We start from the raw sequence: 10,702 nt of genomic DNA on the forward strand, positions 1-10,702 counted from the left end.
GTCAGGAAATACAGCCACAAATCTCCATGGAGACACTCTAAAGTGAATATTGCATAGCCCTGCAGCAGCTTCCCCCGTTCCTGCTTTTAAAGGTTTGCTAATACGTGACCATTTTCAGAAAAAGCTGCAAGTCCCAACGCAGTCTCTTTCTTTCCACCTACAAATCCAGACCACTCCAGGAAACCCAGTGCAAAGTACTTACTGAGCTGTAGAGATATCCTTCGGCATTCATGGCAACGTACAGACCTGCCTTCACCCCTTGGATTGCCACCACACGAAGACCCACAGGAATTAGATTGAAAAGGGCTGCAGAAGGAAAAGAAAAGCAAAGGTTATGAGACATCACCCTGCGTGGCCATTGCTGCTTTTTGCCCCAGGGCCAGCCCACTCCACTCCTGGATCTTAACAAAAGATACTGAACTAGAATCAAAACTCCTGCTTCCAGCTACAGGAAAGGGGCCAATGTCAAAAGGAAATTTTCAAAGTACTGAATACAATTGCTTCCCAGAAGCCTTAACACACCCATCAGTCTGTCTGATCACTGCCTTTGCAATGCTAAAGGCTCATACATGCAGTCAAGCTAGCACATCTCAACATCTTTCTGTAGGCTAGCTGAGCTGTGGTAACTGCACATGTACACATCTTTGCCAGTGGCAAACAACAACACAGCTTAGCTTAGTTCACCCTGAAACAGATTTAAGCCTAGTCACACTTTCTTGCATTTACCATCTGCTAAAAGAGTATACAGACAGTGACCACAGTCAGAAGGATGCAAATTAACTTGACTGTGTGTCTGCCCCTGTGATCCCTGCTGTCAAGGGAATGAAGAAACTCAGGAAGAGCTAGTGCTCCACTCCAGGACTTGAACACTGCTCCTCATTCACAAGCAGCACTAGATAGGATGGAATACGACAAGACCTTTCAATACTCAATTTTACTGCAATCTTATTGATTAAAGCATTGTAACCACTTCCTCTCAATTACTTTATTGCTTGATTCTAAGTAGACCCTGTATCTCATTGAAAGACCTTTCCCATGAGCATATACATTAATGTACTGTCAGGTTTTTGCTACATTTCTAACAGAATGGGCTTGAAGAGGAGAGGCCTGTCAGCGTTGATAGACTGAGCACCAAGGCATTAGCATGGGTTTGTTTCCATTGAGATTTATAGGACAAGAGTACCCAGATGTTGTCGGAACCCTTGTGCTTCAACTTACAAAGAACTAACTAGACCCTGTCCCAGGGACCTCAGGATATGGAAAGATGGGCACAGCGTTAGGCAGAAATGTGAGGACAAAACACACAATGGAAATACTTCACTCAAGGTCTCTTCCCACACAACTGCCCTGAAACAAGAATATTTTTTTCTGGTTCTCTAATCACGAGGCCAGACTGCCCCTTCCACATTTATGAAGCATTCTCACAGCTTTTTAACACACTCACTTATTGCAAAAGCTTGCTTGAAATGTCTCAGGAGCTTTGGGGTGTTCAAATTAGCCCAGGGGAGACCTGTGAATGGGCAGAGTGCAGAGGAAAGACTGAGTGACAGAGCACACAGTGAAGTACTCCTATTTTTCAGCTGACCTTTAAGGACATCATCCTCTAGCTAATTGCTTTTATAAATCATCTACAATGTTTTATGGCTGCCCCATCACACTGGGGCAAGCACAGCACAAAGGGGTCTTCACATATCAGTTATAGGAAAAACAGTCCTCCTTCTCACTGTGCCATCTCCCAGCCTCTCCCTCCCTTGGAGCTGGACCACTGCTGATTTCACATCACCCCTGAAAGATAAAGCAGCTTTTGCTGAAACGGTCTATTCAAAATGCCATAGCTCCTCAGGCCAAGGTAGTGTTAATCCTGGTACGACAGTAGGGAATAGAGTCCAGCTTAACATCAACTCCCCATCCTGAAGAGACTGGTTAGATGTGCATTTGCCAGGTAATGCGTGGATTTAACTCAACCACAAGATGTTTCCCAAGAACGTCCCTCATGTACAGCCTGTGAATTGCTGCAGAGGGGAATGATACCAAAGGGTTAAATAATTCAGCTAAATTAACAGAAAAGTAGGCACATTCTTTAGCCTGGCATCTCAAGGTTGGGAAGCATCAAGAAAAAGAACATATAATAAAAGAAGGGACACTATCTAAGTCAGTAGGCAAGAATGTGGAGAGAGGCCTTCAAGAGAGGGAGTCCTAGACATGAAGGGAGCCAAGCTGATAAAACATTACAACCCACAGACATAAACAGTAAAGTAGCTGAGAGCAGGACAGAAGTAATTGTGGTAGTGGGAGATCACGACCTCCAACTCAAATGGCCCCCCCAAAAGAGGGCAAAACCCCGCTTGGGGAGCATGCACAGTTAATTTAGAGGCTTCATTAGTGCTTACTGAGAATGTGTACTAATTTACATTAGAAGCGAGAAACTTATAACCAATCCTAAGTGTGAATAACAATTAATATGTAATGTATTATGAATATGCAAGTGTCTCATGGTATATAATATGTATCTTCATTTTTCTCGGTGTGCATGCTCAGAGGAGTGATTCCCCATGCACCCGGCGCTGCAACAAACCAATGTCGGCTTTCTAAACTATCATTTGGTTTAGCAAGTTTTCTTGGTTACGATTTTTGGTAACAGGAGGAGACAGAAGCCTGTTTAGATTCCTTTCCAAAGGAAAAAAAAAACCAAACACATCTATGCCCAACATGGAGAGGAAGGGGCCAGGGGGAGAAAAAATGAACTGTGGCTTGATTCTTTCCTTGCAGTCAGTGGTTCAGAGTACAAAGTTTGAACCAAATTCCCAGGATTTGCACAATTTCTAAGACAAAAAGCAGAGCCCAAAGGGTGTGCAAAATGTAACAGTAAACTGGTTACATTTGACCTGAACTCTTGGTGGATTTACTTAAAGGTCAGAGGTGGATACCTTTTCAGAAATAAAACCTGAAAAAAGCACAGGAGACAGAAAGCCACTTTACTCAAGATATCTAACAGGTGCCTTGGCTGAGCTGGTTTCAGGGTTGTCTCCAAAAACAGATTCATGAATCCCGCTTTCACATGAATGCCCTTTATTTTCTTGCTCAGCTCCCAAGGAAGACTGGATGACTCCCCTTGGCGAGCTGCCTAAAAACAAGACACCTTGAGTCTAGGTTTCTTTTCACCACTCTCAACCACTTTTCATGCTTTTAAGCACCATATTCAGTAAAGTACCAAAGTGTATGCTGAAGTCTTACCAAAGCCAGTGACTGTATTTGTGATTTCATGGGAGGATATCAACAGTTGTATATAGCAAATGAAGTCCAGCCTAGGTGTTGGTCTGTGAACAACTAGAGTCAAGGACACTGCTACTTTGATACCATCCCCAGAGGAGATCAACACATCCCAGTGTAGCTACTCAGCTACTGCTCTACCATTGAAAAACCTCACTAAGCAAAACAAGCTTAAATGTCTACCACTTTCTCACTACCATGAAGGTCTAAAACCTTCTGCAATTAACAAGTCTATTTATAAGCAATTCCTCTTCCCTAATTTTACCCCCCACTGAAAAATGGAGCATATTACTCCTAATAATGAAATAAAATGGGCATCATCATTCATTCCCTACAGCCAATTTGTCTTGCATAGAAAACTTGTGACAGACCATTCAAAGCATTCATTAGGCAGCGAGGTGATAACACCCAGTATTACTGGGTGAGAAGTTCCACTTGGAAGCACCCACATATCTCCAAAGCTCTCCCTTTCCACATATACACGCTAAGGGAGCACAGGAACAATCCTGTTGTGCTCTGTGTTATGGTAGCAAGACTACTGCCAGTTCCCAAGCTCCCTGGGACCCTGCTGCAGACCATGGTAGCAACACCCACCATCATGGCTTTTAGACATGGTAGAGCATCTCCTGCAACATACCACAGAGCAAGGGAGCAAGTGGGCAGGCAAGGAGGACACGCATCTGACACAGGTAACTGACAGCCAAATAAGTTTTAGGAAGCAAATGTCTTCCTCTATTAAAAAAGTGATTTGGGTCAATCAAGACTTTGTAAATTCTCAGAGCTGTTTCTGCACTCAAATTTAAAAATATCTTTGAAGTCAAAGCCTTTTGTTATCATGCTTCCAAATGAATATTTCATCTTGTTTTAGGACAGATTTAAAAGCTTATAAGCTTTATTGTAAGAATGTAAAAATGTAGGGGGAAAAAAAAAACCTCAAAAAACCCCCTTTTTATCAGGAAAAAAATTCTGGTTAACATAAACCAGCAGATTTAGAGATGAGGTAGACTATGACTGGACACAGGGCATGCCGACATGAAAAAGAAAATTTAAGAAACACTTTAAAAACTCTATCTCCATTACAAATGGTACATTTTCTATGTCATCTGCAGCTCCACGGAAGGGACATGCTCTTTTACTTCATGGGCAGAAGAGAAGAAAATATTAAGACATTGAATATTTCTGCCTATTTTCCTTCATTACATCTTACGATTTTCAACTATGATTAGATTTACACCTGACCTGCTACTTTTAGTATGCTGGAGTCCTAAACCCTTTGGCCATAAGTATGTTGTTCACTGTTATGTTACAGCAGTTTATCAGCTGCATGGTATGTTTTTAAAATCTGAACACATACCTAGCTATGAGTCTGGGCTAACTTATTTACAGAAATTGAAGAGCAAGGCAAGTAATGCCATATCATATATAAGATGTGGTCCATATGCTCAGCCAATTTAAGCAGTAGTAAGTTAGAGAAGGTAAACTAGTTTATACCAGGTGATTTGTTCTAGAGCAAGACATGTGTGCTGCACATGAATAAGGAAGAACTAATGGAGGACACAATAGGCAAGAGCAGCCTTGGTGCACCATGAGACGGGGAGGTTTAAGATCCTGGGAGTGAGGAAGGCTGCTAAGATGATCAAGAGGCTGTGGCACAACACATATGAGAGAAGAAACTGAGGGAACTGTGTTTGCATAGCTCAAAGAAGGGAAAGCCAGAGACAGACTCTTCTCAGAGGAACACAATAAAAAGACAAGAGGCACTAGAGAAAAGCCTCAGAAAGAAATTATGACTAGATATAAAGACAATTCTGTACAATGAGAATAGGGCAGCACTGGAACTAGAGAGGTTTTGAAGCTATGGAACAGCTCATTCCTGGAGACATGAAACAACTAGACAAGGCTCTGTGCAGCTGAAGATAACCCAGCTCCAAGTAGGAGGTCAGACTGGAGACATCCAGAGGTTTCCTCAGTCTTAATCTTCTTGCGTTTCTGGTTGGAAATCCCCAAACAATATCCTAGATACACTGGGCTGTTTCCACCTGATCAGTACAGTTGACCTATCCTTTATGCACTGTCCATTTGCTGAGACTTTTCAGATATTCAGACTGGCAAATGAAGAAGTTGCTCTCACAAAGGGCTGTTACCCTGCTCAGCCCAGGAAAGAGCAATAATGATGCAAGCACGGACAGTAACAGTCAACCCTGAAAGATCATTTGAGATCACTGGAGCTGGAAGGAAAAGATACTGCCCCAAATTCAGGTTCATATATAAGATTACTAAGAAACACAAACAAGGGACTCGTACACCATCAAACTGTGCTCCGATTAAAAGAAAATTCTTCATATATCCCAATGCAAGTAGGCAGAGAATCTGTCTTCTTGCTTACATTAAGATGGCGTGCCTTTAACTGCATGGGATAAGGAACAGATGTCCCAAGTGCTGTTTCGCGGGAAGCTGGCTGGATGCCCATTCAAATACCATTAGAACTTGGCTGCTGGGTTGTGTTTTTTTGTTTTTTTTTTTTTTTTTAAGTGAGAGGAGGTGGAAAATAAATGCCATCGGCCCCTCAAGAACACACATAAAATGGGCACCAGAAAATTAATTTAAAAATTGCTTAAATATTAGCAGTTGCTCTTATATAAATAATTGGATTTTTATTAGAACTTTTAATTGCATCAGACATCTGAGGGACATGTCGTGTCTCATTTTAGATGTTTATTTTGCCAGAGTAAACCAACCTAATGTATTCCATGAAAATTAAGCTTGCTTTCACAATGCTAATTTGAATAATCAGTGTGGGGCTACAGAACACAGAGCAATGTATGGAACACAGTGTACACTGCACATTTAACTATGCTAAGATGGCTTCTGCATGGAGAATAGATGGTCAGCCAGGGTGGGAAGGATCCTGCTGCGGCCATCAAGGTTGCTTTTCTCTGCCAGTGGATGCAAGTTAACCAAGACCTCTCCAGGGACAGGGAAGTATTATCTATCTAGCCTTTGATGAGTTTTACCCTTGCACAGAAATACTGCACAGACTTTTAACTGGCTGGTCAGGAATCTTCTGGAGAAGTATTTTAAAACAGAAAATATCTGTGAAGTAAACCTGTAAGCTCTTCACTTAGACAAGTGAGTTTTGACCTTCTCCTAGTCAAAAATGGAGATCTTTGGAGGAACAGAAAAGGAAAAAAGTCAGTATGCTTTATTTTAGCATTTCCAAAGTGAAAAATGTGATTTTGTTTCGAAGCTATAACTGAAAGCTTCATCTAATATAAAACATTGACTCAAACTGGAGATTCATAAAGGAGAATATGTGGTAAAAAGTTAAACAAAACTGAATAAAGCACGTTCTTCATTTCGTCTTCAGGAGTCAAATGTTATCAGGTTGTATTTTTTCCTCTTTTGGTATCCCCTGAGATCAGAAGATGGGGAATTTTTTTGCTTCTATCTTCTCTCAAAAACATCACTAAACTTTCCAGCATAGCCTATGACTTTGAGCAAGTGGCTTGGCACACTTCAGTTAGATGCCTCCTGTCCCACCAAGCTGCCAAGGCAGGGCTGCCATCTCAGATAAATTTATACTCTAGAAGTGCCCTTCAGCCCATCTATTTCCAGTTAAGACGACTGGGTGGAAGTGGCTCACAAGTACTCAGCACCTTGCCAAACTGATCTCTAACCTTTCTAATGGGATATATAAATAAGAGCTGTTTGTGCAACTGGGGCCCAGCCTCAGTCATTGGGGACTCAGGAGGTTTCCCGGCACCCACCAAGGTGCAGCCAGCAGCAGCTTCCCTCATCTCCTCTGCCAGCCTGAAATATTGTGGAACTGCTCTTACATTTTATTCTCCTCTGCCATTTACCTAAATTCATCCCTGCTTCCATTTAAGCCCATTACTTTGTTGTTCAGTCCTCACTGATAGATGAGGGTAATGAATCCCTGTCATCCCTAGTAGCTCTTCCCATGTTGTTGATAAATAGGCCTCCAATGGGATTTTCTGCAGATTGAGAACACCCTATGTCTTCTTTCTTTAAGAAAAAGCAGCTAATATGACCCAACACTTGGTCATTATTCACCCACTAAAGCCCACTGAACTCATAGCATGTGTTGCTGTCTGCCTGAGAAAATCACAAGGCCAGACTCTTCTTATAGGAAGAGACCATCTCAGTCTCTCACAGAGTAAAAGTATGCGTGTGGAGGTCCACACATTTTCCTGCTCCAACATAAATTAGAAGCTGTGTCATTGAGATTTGTGGCATTCAATTTGTTCAACACCAGCATATGAAAAAAGGGACTAAAACCTGACACCCTGATACAGGCCAAGTTTCTGGCAACTGCAGCCTCTTGAGTCGTTTCACAAGGGCTTTGGCAGCCCCTCACAATTTCAGTTGTCATTTTCCCAAAGCTCCTCTCTCATGCACGGACCCCAGCCCTGAGCTGGCTGCAGCAAAGCAGCCCCACCACACACAACACTCCTGCCACAGCACTCTGCCAGATTCTTGGGGATAGGGCAAACACCACGGATGTGGGGCTGTAGCCACCGTGCACCCTTATGCAAGTGTACCTTCACAGGACAACATCAATGCCCTGCTACATGTGCTGCATCACTGCAGACATCCCTCACCTGCAGCCCAGACCCTGCCTTCCTGAAGGAACAATACCTTCAATCCAGCTAGGAGCTTCTTTGAGTTAGAACAAGATTTGTCCCCAAATTAAGAAGGTTCCTCCTTTCACAAAGTACATGAAGCTTGCTTCCATCAATCCTACCACATAGATGAACTTCTGTTCTCTAGTAATGTCTGGGAAGACATCTTCCATGCTGGACAGGCTAGATATGATGTCCCTTCAGTAGTGGCATAGGGAGCTTCAAACCAACACAGGATGACACAAATCAAGACTTGAGTCCTGTTCTGTTGATGCAGTTTGTGGCACCAAGAACCTGAACTCATTACTACCTACTCAGAAGCGTCAATCTGATGCCTATGAAATGAAGAGATGCTGTAGAAAATATCCTGCACCTTTTTTAACCTTTTGAGGAGCTTTGGTATTGACAAAACTACTTCTTTTGCAAAAGGAAGATTGGCTACTGCTTTGCATTTGTTTAGACCAATATGGCTCCTGCACACGAGCATTATTTTTAAAGCTGCATGGCTCTGCTGCACTTCACTGTCCTTTGTTGGACGGCATGAACCCAACCCCTTTGCAAAGGTTTTTGGAAGACGACCTCCTTTGGAAAGGTCATTCAATACCCTCAACCTTTACAATAGCCTCAAAGCACTAGACTTTAGGGAACAGCTGGTTTTCTCCAGCCTGGACATTCCTGATGCTTGCTGAATTTTTCAGGATAAAATAGTGAAAAAAGATTTTTCTCCTCTTCTCCTTGGAGAGAGAATTCCCCGTATCCTTTACCCACGTGGTATGTGTATAAATATAATCTCCTTTCTCTTCTGGCAGCAATTCAAATCATGGGTTTTATTCTCCACCCCACCCAGATGGCAGCTACAGAATCGGGGCAGGAGGGAAGAAGATCAGGGAGGAAACATATGAAATTATACAGGCAAGATTTAAAGGGGAAGGATAGATAGAAAGAACATGCAGAAAACAGCTGGCTTCCTCCTAATTTGATCTTTTCAAAAATAAAGCTGCACAAGCGAGACCCACTAGGTGATGCATTTGATTGTAACTGGGTTGCAAAACAGGCCAATTTTTCTTACTGTAGTCGCTGTTTTCGTCCTTGGTCCCATCAATTGTACCATCTGGGTGCATCTGCAGGAAGATTCCTGCTGGCTGAATAACCTTGTCACAATTCCTTTCAGCTGGGGTTCTGCAAAAAAATAATTATTATTATTAGATATACCAAGTAGCAAGAGACCCAATTTGCTTGGCCCCCATTAAGCCCTGAGTAAATGTAGAAGTGCTTGGCGGATAAGACAACTTTGTGTGATTCCTTTCAAGCATGGTTGTAAAATATTCATATATACATAGACGTACAGGCAAATAAAATTGAGATCAGATGAGCAGGTAAAATGCAATGCGTAGTTGCTGCAGCAGAAAGTAGCAGATTTATGGAACATCGCTTCACTGAAAGTTACCTACCAAAAGAAAGTCTTTAAATAGCTTATGTATTCTGAATACACCACTCCTTCAGAAGAGTATTTGCTAACAGTGTTGCAAAGAATTTGCTTATTGTTTCTTATTCTGGCTGTGAAGCCAACTACCTTGCTTTCTGTATGGTTGATTCACTATCATGCAGTTCTAGTTTTATGCCAATGAAAATCTATTTTAATCACTGGTATTATAGTGGTGTAAAACCAAAGTAACCAAGTGCTGAATCAGGCTGCATAAGTCCAACTGTGTGGGACTCTGGAAGCAAAACCTGAAAGGAACAGATGCAAGACACCTCCAAAAATGACCTCTGAAGCATTTATGGGCACCTTAAAACGCCTCTGTTTTAAAATCCCGCATGTTCCTCCTTGCCAAACCATGTGCCACATACTCTGGTAGATGAGAATCACTCTTTGTCTCTAGCAGGGTCCTTTCCCAGCCCCTGTACACCATGAGCCAACCATGGACGGGCTAGGGGCTTCCCTATTGCCTCTGCAACATTTTATACCTGTGCTGAAGAGGGAAAGGAAAACAAAAAAAAGCAGAAACAATTTGAACTTCACATGACAGAGGTCTGCAGCACTACTGCCTGTCTCCCTGCCGTCCAACAGATCAAGCACAAATTAAGTGGTCAAAAAATAAATTCAGTTTTAATCATGAGTCTCAATTTGTCACAGGCATTGCTTCTAGAAAGCATGCTAGCTGGCTACACATGAACAGACACACTAGCTGGATGGCAGAGATCTTCCTTGTGACGGGAGTTTGTAGTTTTATGTGACTACCCACCAAAAGTAAATAAATAAGACCTAGTTATTGCTGGCTCAATAGACAGGAAAAAATCCAGTGTAGCATACCAAAATCTTGTCAGCCTCCCGCCTTTCATGCCTCTAGTGAGGCTGTTTAATAAGCCATAGCCCTTATATAACTCCGGTCACGTTGTGTGTTAAGTGTTTCCATTAAGAGCCCCTGTCTCTTAACGATTTTGCACCACGCTGTACAACTTCCATTTGAGGACAGCATTCTCAGTCTGCGCTTCCGCACAGGCAAACCCCCCTGCAGCAAGCGGGGGGCCTTGGATGCAGACAGGCTGCAGGTGCAAAGGATTTCAGCTTCAGCAACACCAGCCAGGGGAGAGTTGGGTACTATTTCCTAGCTGCAAAAGCCACTGAATAAATCAGTATCAGCTGGTTTCTATGCTACCTTTAAAAAAGTGATTTCATAGTAATGAGTGTTATAGACTGCAGGCCAGCTTTCTCCCAGCAAGACTCAACTCTGGGACAGTAAATAAGTACAATCGTACTGGCCATCTACTAAGAGTTGTCAGTCAAG

General features: G+C 42.5%; 1 protein-coding gene across 1 annotated transcript; it reads right to left on the reverse strand.

The window, feature by feature from the left end:
* Positions 1 to 202: 202 nt before the first annotated feature.
* LOC104157902 (fibroblast growth factor 12-like) lies at positions 203 to 9,092 on the reverse strand (the record flags this gene model as incomplete). Its single annotated transcript, XM_009695432.1, is given in 3 exon segments — positions 203 to 306; positions 8,983 to 9,051; positions 9,054 to 9,092. Coding segments are annotated over 3 exon segments (212 nt in total), but the record flags the coding sequence as incomplete, so codon positions are not given.
* Positions 9,093 to 10,702: the final 1,610 nt, after the last annotated feature.

The sequence above is a fragment of the Cariama cristata genome, unplaced genomic scaffold (genome assembly GCF_000690535.1).
Source record: "Cariama cristata isolate BGI_N322 unplaced genomic scaffold, ASM69053v1 scaffold42402, whole genome shotgun sequence".
NCBI lineage: Eukaryota > Metazoa > Chordata > Aves > Cariamiformes > Cariamidae > Cariama > Cariama cristata.